The sequence below is a fragment of the Sebastes umbrosus genome, chromosome 2 (genome assembly GCF_015220745.1).
Source record: "Sebastes umbrosus isolate fSebUmb1 chromosome 2, fSebUmb1.pri, whole genome shotgun sequence".
Taxonomy (NCBI): domain Eukaryota; kingdom Metazoa; phylum Chordata; class Actinopteri; order Perciformes; family Sebastidae; genus Sebastes; species Sebastes umbrosus.
This window is the reverse complement of record NC_051270.1, coordinates 426,541-441,912: the sequence shown is the minus strand read 5'-3', so window position 1 is coordinate 441,912 and position 15,372 is coordinate 426,541. Positions and strand designations below refer to the sequence as shown.

General features: G+C 42.0%; 1 protein-coding gene across 8 annotated transcripts in view; it reads right to left on the bottom strand.

The window, feature by feature from the left end:
- The window catches only part of LOC119502613 (golgin subfamily B member 1-like), a 47,576-nt gene that overhangs the window by 17,794 nt on the left and 14,410 nt on the right, over positions 1 to 15,372 (bottom strand). For 5 of the 8 annotated variants that reach the window (XM_037793649.1, XM_037793648.1, XM_037793671.1 and 2 more), the window contains 9 exons: positions 14,723 to 14,814; positions 14,458 to 14,608; positions 7,507 to 7,658; positions 7,104 to 7,227; positions 4,376 to 4,509; positions 4,150 to 4,197; positions 2,652 to 2,761; positions 630 to 798; positions 438 to 542 (listed from right to left, as the gene is read on the bottom strand). In XM_037793649.1, coding sequence (XP_037649577.1) covers positions 438 to 542; positions 630 to 798; positions 2,652 to 2,761; positions 4,150 to 4,197; positions 4,376 to 4,509; positions 7,104 to 7,227; positions 7,507 to 7,658; positions 14,458 to 14,608; positions 14,723 to 14,814 — 1,085 coding nt within the window. The remainder of the gene's footprint in view (positions 1 to 437; positions 543 to 629; positions 799 to 2,651; positions 2,762 to 4,149; positions 4,198 to 4,375; positions 4,510 to 7,103; positions 7,228 to 7,506; positions 7,659 to 14,457; positions 14,609 to 14,722; positions 14,815 to 15,372) is intronic. The other 3 variants (XM_037793680.1, XM_037793691.1, XM_037793702.1) reach the window with 3 other exon arrangements.

Below are 15,372 nucleotides of genomic sequence, written 5' to 3'. Positions count from 1 at the left end.
TGCAGCGTTCAGACGCTCAGAACAGACGCTCAGAACAGACGCTCGGCGGCTCGTCACGCTGCTGGTGTTTTGAGTGTAAATACGTGGCGCTCCCATTGCTAAGGATTTAAAAAAGAAAAAACATGGCGGTTGTGGCGGTTAGCTTGTCAATAGCGCGGTGTTGCATTATTGCGGTGAATGTGACAGCAAACCAACCCTTTCAGTTATTTCCAAACTAACGTTGTCTCAGCTAGAGCTGGCATTCACATTATTCATACCCTTATTGATTAGCTTGCTATGCTGACCTACGTCACTGCTCTCTGCTAACGGCTGAGTGGACGGTTACATTTGAAAACAACAGAAAAGAACGCAGATGGAGCCGCCCTATGAACTGTGATTAAAAAACTGCTTAAAAAAGGGAAACATTTCTGAAAATATAAAGATTCCTGAAGTCCCACCTTCTCCTTCAGCACGCTCAGCTTCTGCGTGAGGTCGACGACCTCCGTCTTCATCTCAGAGCGCTGTTTCTCTGAGCTGCTGCATTTCCTAGAAACACTCTCGAGCTGCAGAAGAAGAAACAACTAGATAAAGTAACTATCGTTGAACACTGAACTTCGAGAAGAACAGAAACAAGGAGTCAGAAGTCTTACGGCGTGCTCAGCCTGGAGGAGCTTATCAGACACGTCTTTCAACTGAACTTCTTTCTCACTCAGAGATTCTCGGAGGCCGTTGATGAGCTCCAGCTTCTCAGACGTCTTGGCCAACGTGTTCTCCTTCTCGATGAGCGAGCTCTCTAGACACTCTTGAGTGTTACTCAGCCTGAAAACACAATCACAACAGTTATAATATCAAATACCAGGCTGTATGCAGCAATGCCGAGTTTAGAAGTCCTCTGAGAGCTAATTTGACAAAATGAAAGTGGCCGAGAGCTACTCATAGCGCCGTCAAGTTGTACATCGCCAGCAGACATCATTTCTGTCTTTACTTTCATGGTCCTTTAATAATGTTTCAGCCGCCGCAGTCATCGCTTCTGTTACAATCCCTCACTAGGTGAAGGCTTTTTTGTTTCGTTAGGATGTGCGCCACTTTAAACGAAGCCTCTGCTGCAGCGTTGGCCTTCTTCTGTCGTCTTTTAACCGTTGTTTCCAGCTCCTTCACCTTTTCCGTTCGTAGACTGCTACCAGACGGAAAGTCCCGTGAAAAGTTGCCGTGGACTTTGGTGAAGTGGCGCTCAACGTTACATCTTCTACCGACTGACACGCTCGCACCGCAAACGAGACATTCCTCATTAAACTAGTATATTTTTTTTATTTTTCTTGGCCTGGCTATTTTCTGTGGTGATTGTCAAATCTGGTGTACGCTTGCTGGCCTGCTGTCATCGCCTGATGTTACCGCGTCGCTGATGTCATGACATTTGAAAGCAGCACAACTTGTTTAATTGTCAGCTGATTTTGTGTCAGAAGGGGGCGCCATGTCTGTGAATTTGATTGGATACACATTTAAACTGGTTTACAATGTGACTTTGTGTTATCAATTGTATGTCCATATTCTTGTAACCTTTAGCGAGCCACTCAGACACCGGTAGTGAGAAAGCTACTTGTTGGAGACCCCTGGTCCAGACGCTCCGGAGAGGAGGAGCTCGTCTCCATAGATACCAACAACTTTTCTTTCCACTGTTGCTGCTTTGGTGAAGTCCCAGATATGTCAGAAAACCAAACGCTGTCATGTCTGGGTTCATAACATCACCCGGCAGCGAGCTGTATTCACATACACTGACTGTATCTAGCAGCCACACGTCTCTACTGCGGTATGAACCTAAAATAAACAGACTCTACTGTGATTTAATATCAATAACCAGATCATAATGATGCTGAATGAACTACATAATGATGCTGATTAGTAAAAAGTCTGAATTCATGCTTTGTCAGGTCTGTTACCATGACGACAAGCAAACAACTTTTAAAATGCTTGTTTTCTGAATGGAGTCTGGATGGATCAGAGCCAGGCTATGCAGCTGCTCCATCAACACTCAACATGACGTCATCTAGAGACGTTGTTGTTTCTACCACAGACAGTCTGTGGTTTCTGCTCTCTGGACAGATGTGATGGACTACCGTAGCTCTGGGTGACCACAGACAGTCTGTGGTTTCTGCTCTCCGGACAGATGTGATGGACTATCGTAGCTCTGGGTGATCACAGACAGTCTGTGGTCTCTGCTCTCTGGACAGATGTGATGGACTATCGTAGCTCTGGGTGATCACAGACAGTCTGTGGTTTCTGCTCTCTGGACAGATGTGATGGACTATCGTAGCTCTGGGTGATCACAGACAGTCTGTGGTCTCTGCTCTCTGGACAGATGTGATGGACTATCATAGCTCTGGGTGATCACAGACAGTCTGTGGTCTCTGCTCTCTGGACAGATGTGATGGACTATCGTAGCTCTGGGTGATCAGACACATACTAGATTTATTTATCCTCCATTTCTGATTCAACAACGTCAGGACGTCAGTGAGGAGAGGAGGACGATCTCAACGCTGAGAGGCTTTCACTTTTGAAAAGCAGGCTTTTGCTCGTTATTATAAATAGATGTGATCTTCCCCTCTGTATCATCCTGCTATATTAGATTAGATCAGAGGTATAACCCTGATTAGAGCAGTGAATGAACAGCTCACCCTTTGAGCTGCTCGTTGAGGCTGCTCACCAGCAGCTGATGCTTCTCTGCGTCTCGGCTCTGTTGACTCCGGACGCCGGCGAGTTGGATCTGTAGTCTCTCAGACTCGTTCTGTGGCGGCAGAAAAAGACAGATCAATATGCAAAGATTAAACAAAGAGCTCTGAATAAAGAAACTCTCACTGCACACAGACAGGACAGGACAGCAGACCCGCTGGAGAACAACTGTTGTTGTCACCATCACAATATTAGATTTATATTCCCCATCTATGTGGTAGTAATAATGAACTTTGATATTCACCATTTGTTGACAGTTACAAGGTAAAGGGATAGTTCAGGTGTTTCTCAGTGGGGTTGTATCAGGTTCTTTTCCATAGTCAGAGTATTACTACAGTAGAGTTTGGAGAAAAGTAATGTACTGCTGTGGACGGATTTGAGATGTCTCATGGTCGCTCTCGTGTATCTCCGCTGTTCAGACTCAGACTCCAACACAAACTCCAGTGAAGCACCAAAACCTCTTGGTTGTATCTAGTGAAGCTGTTAAACAGTGTTGGCCGCGGTCGGAGGACGCGGGGGAGACCGTAGCTTTGGTCTCCAGGACCGGAGTCTCTGCTCCTCTGCTCCTCTGCTCCTCTGCCTGCCTTCACTCACACACCGCGCTCCTTCTCTCTCTCTCTCTCCACCTCTCACGTGCATGCTGCTCACTCCACACTGCAGAAGAGTTAGTTTAGCTCTGAGAATATCTAGTGAATGTTCAGTGGACGTTTGTGCAGAAATAACTGCTGCAGCTCCTCCAGACCAACAGAGGTTTCCCGTGTCTTGTGAAGTGACGGGGCTCTGCAGAGAGAAACGTTATCGTCTCCGACCAAAACTCCGGCGTCTCCCCCGTTCCCTCCGGCCGCGGTCGGGAGGCTGAGGCGGGAAAAGCCAACACTAGGATCAGCATTGATTCATGGAGAGACCTTGGTCTGGTCAGCTAACATTACTGCCAAGCAGCTGAAATATAGAGTGATATTGTGCTTTTAGCTGACGTGTGTCTCCTCACTGTGTTGAGCGATGCTCCTTCATGTCTATGTAGAGCGAGCACAAGCGCGAGCAACAGGACTTTAGTTGACTTAACGGACACAGGTGAAGCTGTTAACAACACATTATGATTCTTACTAACAGTCCCTTTAAACTAACCTAAAAACGAACTAACCTATCGGTGCAGCGGTAGACCGGCGGCTCCTGTGTTCTCAGAGGTAAGACTGTTTCTGTGAATGGAGTCTGGTGGCTCCTGTGCTGCTCCTCCTGTCTGCTTCTACTAACTCCGTCTACTGCAGGTAGAACACTGACTGTGGAGAAGAACCTCCCACTTCAACATCTGTCCCCTTTAAGCAGTGACGTGTGATCTCCGACACCCAGTGAGTCTATCTGAATATCAGAACGTGTCCGAGATTAAACAAGCACACCACACCGTTAGCCGTCACCGCACACACACACATGAGAGACCCAACACACCTGAGAGACCCAAAATGGCTGCTCATCTTCATCTACATCAAACGTCACCTGTGTTAGAAGGTGTGTTTGTTACAGAATCTAGTCCTCATGCAATTCACTCATGGTTTCCTCCGTTAGTAGGCAAGAAATTAGGTTACAGTTCACAGTGTGAGACGAAATTTAACAAGTTTGATTTAACCCTGGGGGGGGGGTTGATGACGTGTGATGCTGGGTCCAGGGAGGTTACCTGTAAGGCCTCTATGCGGGCCTGCAGCTGCAGCCGGTCCTCCAGGTCTTGACAGCGCTCCTCCAGGCTCAGGATCTGCTCCTGCAGCTGGTTCCGTTCCAGTTCCAGTTCCTCCACAACGGACCGCAAACCGTCTGGAAGTAGAAGCATCTGCAGTATTACAAACTGGGTCTCTATGGCGACATTACCAGGAAAAAAATCATTATAACAAGCGGCGCACAAACAGGAAATGAGATCCAAGAACTTATCGCCACAGGTGGCGCTAAATAGAAACCGGTTGCTCAAAGGGGATAACTATATGTGAATTTACTGTGCTGTAGGATTATCATTGTGAGTTAATCATTTGAAAAATGTTGGCGAATGTTTTGTTTATCTCTGTGGAAGATATCTGACGTTTGGTTCCTACTTCTAACAAGACTTGGGAGCCAACATGTGGGATCATCTCTGGGTCGTCAGTTAGTGTGGATACAACGGATAAATGGCTGAGAATGACGCAAACGCCCGGTTCAGACTACACGATATCAGCCCGATTATAAACCGATACGGCCGTCGTAGGGTGTCGACTCGGATCGGGAACGATAAATGGGCGTTGTGTGCGACAGTCGATGGTATCATCTGGTGTAGGGTGTCGTAGTACACGACAACCGACGCCGCGTCTGGGACGCCTCACGACGTCCCAAAAGAAAGTCTATTACGTTTGATTCTTTCCACGACGTGTTCCGTGAATTTCACCGGCTGAGCTCGGACGCACACAGCTGGAAACAGCCGTCGCGTCTTTACTCATGGAGCATCCTGTTGCGTGCCCGCTTTCTTTCTCTTCTCCCTGTCAATTAGATTTGCCGCCTCACGGTAACGTTACCACGGCAACAGATCCGAGGTTACCTGTAAGCTCGTCACCGTGAGGCAGCGGAGGACCCGCGAGTTAACACAACTACATTGGTTCTTCTACGCAGGTTGCCTTCACGTTTAATTAAACTAATTATATGTCACTTTTTAAAGATGTGACAGCCCTGCTGGACAACTGAGGGAAAAAGAGGATCTCATCTACAGGAAAGGTGAATCAGTGGGAAGTCACGATCACAGGATGAAATAAACTACATCTGTTTAGAGCATATACGCTCATTAAAATGATATTATCAGGATATAGATTCATTCGTTAAAAGACAGAGAGTGAAATACAACACCAGGGCTCAAAGTTTAGTCACAAACAACCAAAACGTACATCCGTCAGCTTTCTATTCAAAACATGACTCTCCATTTATAATTCACTTTTTAGTTTTTATTTAGGTAACACTTTATAATAATCATTTATAAATGATAGCTCATTAAACTTAGTTAATAGTTATTTTACTGTTAACAATTTAATGATAATTATTAATGCTTACTAATTATTACCATAATTTATATCATTAGTTTGTGTAATATGAAATAATTAGTTTATTCTATATGATTATATTCTAAGTTATTATATATATTATTTTTATTATTCATTTAATATATATATAATATATAATTATTATTATATGATATATTATTTAATATTATATTTATATTTTACGTATTATTATATATTATTTTTATTATTTATTATACATATAATATAATATTATTATTATAGGTTGCTATATTATATATTATTATATTATCTATAAGAGACGTAATATTTATAGATGTTTTATAAAGTATTTATTAACCATTTAACAGGTATAATTATAATCATCAGTTGTAGCAATAGACATCCAAATAATGTTTATAGATGTTTTACAAACCAGTTATTAACCATTAATAAAGTGTTACAATTATCCATCTATGTAATCTTTACAAATTATATTTTAATCATTAACAAATACTTATATATAATATATTATATATATATATTTTATATATATATATTATATATATATATTATATTATATAATATATATATAATATTATATATATATTATATATATATATAATATATAATATATATAGTATATAAAATGTTATAATGTGTGCAACAATAAACGGTATAGCCTTACTAATAATTAGTAAACATTATTAATTATCATTTCATTGTTGGACAACAGTAGAATTACTATTAACTAAGTTTGATTAACTATCATTTATAAATGACGGTTCTTATAAAGTGTTACCTTTATTCATATTTCATTTAGATAACAGCTGATGTATTTTTTGGTTTCATGACAAGCAGCAGATTAAAAGACAAGAAGACAGGATGAGAGGAAATGAGGAAAATAAAGAGCAGAAACATGCAAACAATAAAATAAATAAAACTCACCACAGATGATGGAGGATCTTCACCGACTGAACATTTATATGATCTCACAAGAACTCATTCAGAGCATTCAGACGACTTAACCCAACAAACACTAGCCAGCTCAACCAGCATGCACGTGTCCAAAGGAAAACACAAACCGATGAATGAGCGTCTCACTCTGAGGGTTATAACACCAATATATATATATAGAATATATCCCAGAGCTGGTTTTAATAAATGTGAGCTTTAATTCAGCTTGCTGCAGTGTGACTGAGTCCATCAGCTGAACCAAGCTAATCCCAATAAAGAGATAAACCCAAACTGTTGGCGGGTTAGATGAAAAACAAAGAACCACGTTTGGAGTGTTATATGGTGAAAAACAAAAAACAAAATATATCAACCCAAACACAACTTCCCAACGTGATGAACGTGTGCATGCGGGCATAAACTGTCCAGCGGGTCTCACACCTGTGTCGGGAGTACTGTACTCGGGCCACCAACCTCCCATGTTCTCTCCCTCCATCGGGGTCGTGCTCTCGGAGGCGCTCCGCGGGTCCTGGAACGACGCCTGACCGTCGAACTCAAAGTCCTCCTGAAAGTTATAAACAACGCCCAGTTACTCACTACGTTTACATGCACAGAATATTCCCTTTTTTGCCCTTAATCCAAAAAAACAAAACCAATATTCCTACTAAGCTGTTTACATGGCTAATTCAAATGAATATTCCACTAATATTCCCGTTTACATGCAGCAAATCTCCCTTTAAGGTACATAAATGTGCGATTAAACATCCCAGCACGTTTAAGCATTTAACAACATGTGTGAAAGCAATGCCGGCACAACCACAGTAACGTCGGCCCGTCCGCCTACCTGCAGGCTCCGTTGGGCCGGAGCCGCCAGCTTCTTGGCCCGGTGCGGGCCGAGCCCCCGAGCCTGAGTCAGCTCCTCCTCCAACTCCTGCTGCCGAGTGGCCAGTGCTGGATCGGAGCAGCCAGGAAAGAACCAGTCATCCTCAATCAGTTTTGTGCCACAGGGAGAGGGGGGGGATGTTGGGTTGGATTGAGGATGTATATTTATGGATGGGAGGGGGGTGTAACATGGGGAGGACAGAATGATGGCAGAGTGAAAGAAGACACTGATGGAGAGGAGATAAGTGTGGTGGTGGTTTTGATGAAGAGGGGGATGAGGCACTTTCAACACCACTAATGAACTTCGTAACATAGAAAACAGTTTCGTCCAACAGTGAACGCAACAACAGAGACAGACGGGAGAAAGACTGAGAGAAGGAAGGCTGGAGAAAGAGAAAGTTACTTAAACTGTAGATACATTAGACCGGCACATACGGGAACTTGGCCACGCCCTCTATAGGGGGATAGAAAAATCAAAGATCTCTCTTGGACTTCGATGTAGTCTAGTCTGACGTCTGTTTGATTGTAATTTTAACAAGTCTGAATGCATTCATCTCGTTGGTTTTATACACGTTATTCAGTGATCTTGCCTGAACCAACTTGTTTGATCTGTAGGCTGAGGTTTAGTCTGATGCTGCTGTAACGTTAATGTGTGACTGTATAACTCAAGCTAACGTTAGCTGGCCGTGCTAGTCACCGTCAGCAGCATCATTTAGCCGTTCAGCACTCTGACTGAATATTCATGTACGGTCTGAGCCTCAGATGTCAGAGAGAACGCCTCGTTAACCCGCTACACAACAGCTGTTCATTTTCATCAAGACTTTCTTTATTCTATATGCTTCTATTGTTATGTCATAATATGCATATTATACATATGGATACTATTATTACTATTTACTTACTTACTAATTTATTTATTACATTTTTCTAATTTTTTTGGACATATTTCAGACATTTTTCTGACTTTTTTGGATATTTTTTTACTTGGTTTTCGGACATTTGTCGGATATTTTTGGTCATATTTTGGACTTTTTTCCAACATTCTTTGGCCCTTTTTGCGGATATCTTTCGGACATTTTTCAGACCTTTTTTGGACCTTTTTTGGATATCTTTCAAACATTTTTTCTGAGGGTTTTTTGGACATTTCTTGACTTATTTCGGACATTTCTTTCCCCCAAAAGGAGGCAAAGTAGAAGTTTGGAAACATGTTTCAACTCCTTCTGTTTACTGTGTTACTGTCTATGAGGGACACGGGATTGGTTTCCCCAGAAGGGGGCGTGGCCATGAGACTCTGGGTGACGTACTGCCGGTCTGATGTACAGTATATGTATGTTTGCATGAAGTTTGTGGTCCTGAGAAACACTTGAAAAGCAACATTCTGGTCAGAGCCATGCACGTCTAATTTACACAGCAAAGGAAAACAGCAATCAGACACGTAGGAGACGAGGAGCACGAGTGTCTGTGGGAGGAAGGAGAGGCTGAACGTTTCACCACCGGCTCCTTCAACAGGAGGACCAGACAGGTATTTAGAGAAACACAGGTCTGAGGGGGTTCTTGCAGTGCTTTTAATCTTGATTTTCATTTAGCAGCATAGGATGCAAGCAGGGCAGTGCCAGATTGATTGATTAGGCTGAACAAACGATGTTCCCATCTGTTTTGTGACAACAGGCTGATTTTGATGTGTAGGGAGAGGGAAAGCAAAGGGTGGGGCAGAAGAAGGAGGAGTTCAGTGGGTTAAACAGCGGTCAGTGTGGGTTCAGTGTATAAAGCAGGGTGAAGCAGAGACAGGCTCTATTCTAACTATGCATATATCATCACAACAGTACTGAATAGAATGTAGAACATGCAGCAGGACGGGCTCAGATCAGCTACATCCACACTAATACGTTTTACAACTTTATGCCTAGCGTCCACACTACTCCGGCGTTTTCCACCGACGACGCAGACACCATGTACACCTTCTGTTTTATCAGTCATGACGTGTCCTTCTCTGATTCGTCATCATGTGAACCATTTCCGTAATAAAAGAAACGCCATCAGCCTCGACCACCAGCGGTTCATTTCAACTAGAGCTGTCAAAGTCAACCCGATAATAACTTGTTAACGCAAATGTGTTTTAACGCCACTATGTTCTTTAACACATTATTTTTAGGTTGTAGCGGCTCAGTTTTAAAGATAGAGTGAAGATACTGGCATCATATGAAACTAAAAAAACCTAAGTCTGAAAAAAGTCAGAAAAATGTCCCAAGAAATGTCTGAAAATGTCAGAAAAAAGGCAGAAGAAAAGTCCGATACAGGTATCATATGAAACTATAAACCTGATGAATCCATCGGTACCAACCATGTCAGACTAGCTGGTCATGAAGGAGGTTAAATAACGCTCCAAACACTAAATGTTGTCGAGGAAAAACTGTCATCTCCATGTTCAAAGGGGTCCCTTGACCTCTGACCTCCAGATCAGTGAATGTAAATGGGTTCTATGGGCACCCACGAGTCTCCCCTTTACAGACATGCCCACTTTATGATAATCACATGCAGTTTGGGGCAAGTCATAGTCAAGTCAGCACACTGACACACTGACAGCTGTTGGGCTGCAGTTTGCCATGTTATGATCTGAGCATATTGTTTTCTGCTAAATGCAGTACCTGTGAGGGTTTCTGATCAATATCTGTTCAAATAAAAATAAAATGCTGTTTTAAAACAAAAGCATATTATTGTGGATGTAGCCAAAGTCTGTGGGCCGTCCCCCCCCTGTCTCATTTCTGATCAGAAATTCTACATCAGCGTTCAGCGTATTCAGGCTTTCATAAAGTGAGTTCATATGAGCATTAATCTACAATCACATTTTCAACAAGGAGGCAAATTAATTGATTTATTTTTCCCCAAAAAAGATGAGTAATGTAAATTAAATCAAATTGCAAAATCAAAACCTGACACCTTTGTTGCCCTCAGAACTAAGTCTGCCTTTAAGTTATACTTCTAAATAACATAACGGACACTGTAACAAAGACTTCTAGTTACAAAGATGTTGTGAGCTGCAGCAGCAAACAGAGAAGCGAAAGCTCAGCAGGCAGAGATGTCGATAAAAGTCTTTAGATATTGATTATTAATGTAATTAATAAGCTCTAACTTAGACTCAATGAATGCATGCTGTCGTCACCCTAAAAGCCACATCACAGTCAACAAACTGGTAATTACAGTATTTCCAGCAGCACTTGAAGGCAGCACCAACAACATAAGTGGGTTAGTTTCTCAGAGTAGCTCCAGCTGAATTAAAGCACCACAATATTACAACCACAGGAATGATGGAAGAAGAACTGTCTCTACTAACTAGGACAAGAGAAGGTTTCTGGTTTTCTGTCAGTGCAGTGAGACGCACAGCTCCATGAAACAAGATTAACGGCAGTAGTATTGGAGAAAAAGTCTCAGAACTCACAGGAGGTTCATTCATGTCTACTCCACTTTATGGATTCAGTCAATTTAACAGACACCGGCCATAATTAATGTCAAAGGGACCACTAGCTACTTTATTTTGTGCATTGTTCTTTTATTATAATTAAGTGGCTGGATGTCTAGAGGGATGATTGGAACTTATTTGGGTATTCAAAGATTTGATTACTTGTACTCATCGTGTCCATTTCCTACCAGAAAGCTCTCATAACATTTCATTTTGTTTGCTGTATATCCTGATGTGTTCACACCAAAAGCAAAGCGAATTTTCGCCTCGCTTTACGAATTAAACCGCCGGTATCATCTGTGTTCATTCGCTCGAGACGCGCCGGAGACGCGCCGGAGACGCGCCGGAGACGAGGAGGAGCTCGTCTCCATGGATACCAACAACTGTTGTTTCCTCCATCAACCATGGAAGAAATAACAATTACATGTTGGTGAAGTCCCAGATATGTCAGAAAACCAAACGCCGTCGTGTCTGGGTTTATAACATCACCCGGCGGCGAGCTGTATTCTGTAATTAACCCAAAATAATCACATTGTGCTGTGATTTAATATCAATAAACAGATCAAAATTATGCTGAATTAACTACATAATGATGCTGATTAGTAAAAAGTCTGAATTCATGCTTTGTCAGGTCTGTTACCATGACGACAAGCAGACAACTTTTAAAATGCTTGTTTTCTGAATGGAGTCTGGATGGATCAGTGCCAGGCGATGCAGCTGCTCCATCAACACTCAACATGACGTCATCTAGAGACGTGGTAATTATTTATGCATTTATTTTTTATTTATTGCATTAAAAAATGTAAAAAGAGATTTGTTTAGGAATGTATAAAGAAAAGAATACAGAAATTAATATGTTTGGGGGAATAAGGGGTGAAATGCAAAGGGAAAATCATGCATAAATACATAAATAAATGCATTTTAAAATAAATAAGAAATAAATGCAAAAATAAATAGATAAATAAAAAAATAAATGCAAAAATAAATAAATAATAAATGCAAAAATAAATAGACAAATAAAAAATAAATGCAAAAATAAATAGATGCCCCAAATTTGCATCTATTCGCCTCTTTGCATTAACTTTATATGTAATGGCGCCATGTAAAAGGTTGGCTTTGCGATTGGTGAGAACAAACCATAATTCTTAAGCAATGAATAAAATAACTTCTTCTCTACCTTTTGCACTATTAGCCTACAAACTAAGACGTTCTCTATCGATGTTATTACACATATTCACAGAGTTAGAGCCATCCCATCACAATAGAAAAAATGTTGTTTCATTATATTTGATAACTGGTTATTATTATTATTATTATTGGTGGATTATCCCAAAAATATTTTAGCGGGTCCACACCAGAAAAGAAGAAACAGGAGGAAACAAGATGGGTGAAGGAACAGGAACAACTCAGGAGAGGGGAAGAAGAAGGAGAAACAAAGATGTCAGACTCTAAAGTGCAGCGAGCCTCTGTACTGCCTGCAGCTCACCACAGCAAAGGTTCAATTGAGGGGAGCTGCAGGCAGTACAGCGAACAAGAGCTGCACCGGAGGATCGGGGGGGGGGGGGCGAGCCTGCATGCACAAAACTGATGGGAAACTGTTCTGGGTTGGCTGCTCCCATCCCTGGAGCTGGGGCAGGAGGGGGGGAGGTCCATGAGATGGGAGGCAGCTCGGGGTAAACCAAATACTCCCCATTAACAACGGTGAGGACGGGGGAGGACGGGGGGGGGGGGGGGATAAGAAACAGAAAATAATGTTCAGTCAGACAACAGAGGACATGTTGAATCAGTCAAACACAGATGTCTCACTGCTACACAACATGGAGGTGATGGAGGTATCAGTACAAAGTACAAGGAGAGATTCACCCTCCGTTGCCTGGTGATTAGGTTTAATTCATTTGAATGGATTCTACTGAGAGGTGTTAGAGTCGCCTAAACACTAGAAACACTTCACAGCAGAACGCAACACCACGCTCTGGAGTTATTGGAAATGTTGGAAACAATCCTACGCAGTCACCACTGGAATCTAATTCTAGTAGTAATAGTATAATACTAAGAATATTAGTGTAGCCGGATTTTTATCTGCAACTGTGCAGATATACCGACTTTAAACATCAGGAATAGACATGCAATAAAACATTTGAATGAATTGGAACGAAGCTTGGAACTGTTGGGTACAGCCCTACGCAATACAAATAAACAGCACCACAAACTGCAGCCTCTGAAGTCTAGTTTGACTCATATAACCAAATATCACAAATCACCACTTTGCCTCAAGAGGTTGTACATCATACGACGCCCTCTGTCCTTCGACCCTCTAATCGTATCAGGGAAAACTCAGGAAGAAAGGAGGGATCCATCACCCAGGACGGACAGACAGGCAATGTTGATCAAGTTTGATGGTTAGAATCCTGGCTAGAACACTAACAGATTCTTTTTTAGATACTTGCAACGAATAATTTCAGATGGGGTAAACTAACAAAGTAATTCGGGGAGATGTGCATTCCAAACAAAAACACTATTTGAAAATCACTGAGAATTAGTCGATTATTATTCGAATAATGCCGTCTCTCTCATCGCTCTCTTCTTTACCGTCTCCTCCCGCTGGAGCTAAATGAACGGAAAGCAGTCGATACCGGAGGTTAGCAGGCCTCTAACAGGTCTGAACGACGGGGAGCACAACTTTCAGCCCGAAAGAAAACAGGAGAAAAGTCATGTTAGAGAAATAAAGGAATCTCAGTGCAGCCCGGTGCGGAGTCGGTGTCGGTGCTGGAGCTGAGAGAGAGCGGCCGGTGTTAGCACCTACAAAACGTCACAAAACTGCATCTCAAACAGCGGACTTCGGCAGCACGTCTACCCGTCCTCTGGTGGGTGCGCTGTGGCCGCCGTGCGGTGGTGCGTCTCCTCGGTGCAGCAGCAGCCAGACGGCCGCCTCGCCAGGAGGAGACGGTAAGGAAGAGAGCGAGTGAGAGAGAGTCGGTGTGTTGAGATAATTCTGGTCTCATTTGTGGTCTCATAAACAGTAAATTCATCTAAACCGGGTTGGAAAACGATGTAATCTGGTTGCCGTGGTGATGAATCACGTCTGACTATTAACCACACCCCCATTCTCTGTTTGAGGAAGAACGTTAACCAATAAAACAGGAAGTAAAACTGGCTGGAGGAGGGGGGCTTTAAGGACGACGGAATAATTGATAATTAAAGTGAAAGTTACATTACAGAATATTAAAGGAAACACTGTCTGTGGCATGTGCTGCATTATACACGGATCAACTCTTCTTGCAGTTAAAAGGAAGGTTTTTGATCACATATTAGTTATAATATGTAAAATTCACAAAGAATAAGCTCTGGTAATGTGTGAGATTTTCTACGTAGATCAGGTGTGCATTAGAAAACATCCATGTGAGATTTTCTGTACAATATAACGATAATGATGTATACATATATATTGTGCCTTACCCTCTCTTTCCTCCTCCATGTGGCTGATGCGGAGGGCCATGGCCGCCTTCTCCTCCTTGGCCCGGTCCCTGGCGCTGACCGCCTCAGCTACCATCTCCTGCCACTCCAGAACGTGGCTCTGAGTGTCATCGGCGCTGCCCGACTCGCTGGCCTGCGACCAGAAGGAGAAAGAGAGTCAACGGGAGACGGACAACAATGGGAGACGGACAACAACGAGCCGGTTTACATCGAGCAGGTGAACGCAGAGCGAGGCTGAATCTCTGACCTGAGAGGCGGCCCTCTTAGTGAACTGCTCCAGGTCTGCTTGTAGTGTCCTCTGCTGCTCCTCGTAGACCACCAGCTTCGCCACCAGCATTTCTACCAGAAAACAGCAAACACACAAAGTTCATTTTAACATTACAGCTTCCAATGACACACTGCAGATTTAACTATGATTCCATAAGTCACACATGCACTGCAACCCTGAACTTATCTAGACATCACCCAGAGGAGCTGGAGGTGAGAACGCAAATGTCAGAAATGCAAAAATAATTAAAAAATAAATGCAGCCATTAATTAATTGATAAAATTTGACATAAATTGATATTTCTGTTTTAATTTAGGTCATTATTTATTAATCTTTGCATCAATACCCTTATTTATTTACTCTTCTGTTTAATTTTCCCTTTTTAATTATTTATGTATTGAATTATTTTTGCATTTTTGCATTTATTTATTGGCATGAAGAAATATAAAAAGAAATGTGTAAAGAATTGTATAAAAAAAAGAAAACATAAATAAATAAGTTTGGGGAAAAAAATAAGGGGTAAAATGCAAAGGGGAAAATCATGCAGAAATAAATAAATAAATGCATAAATAAATATGAAATAAATAAATAATAAATGTAAAAGTAAATAGAGTATTTCCAGAAGGCGA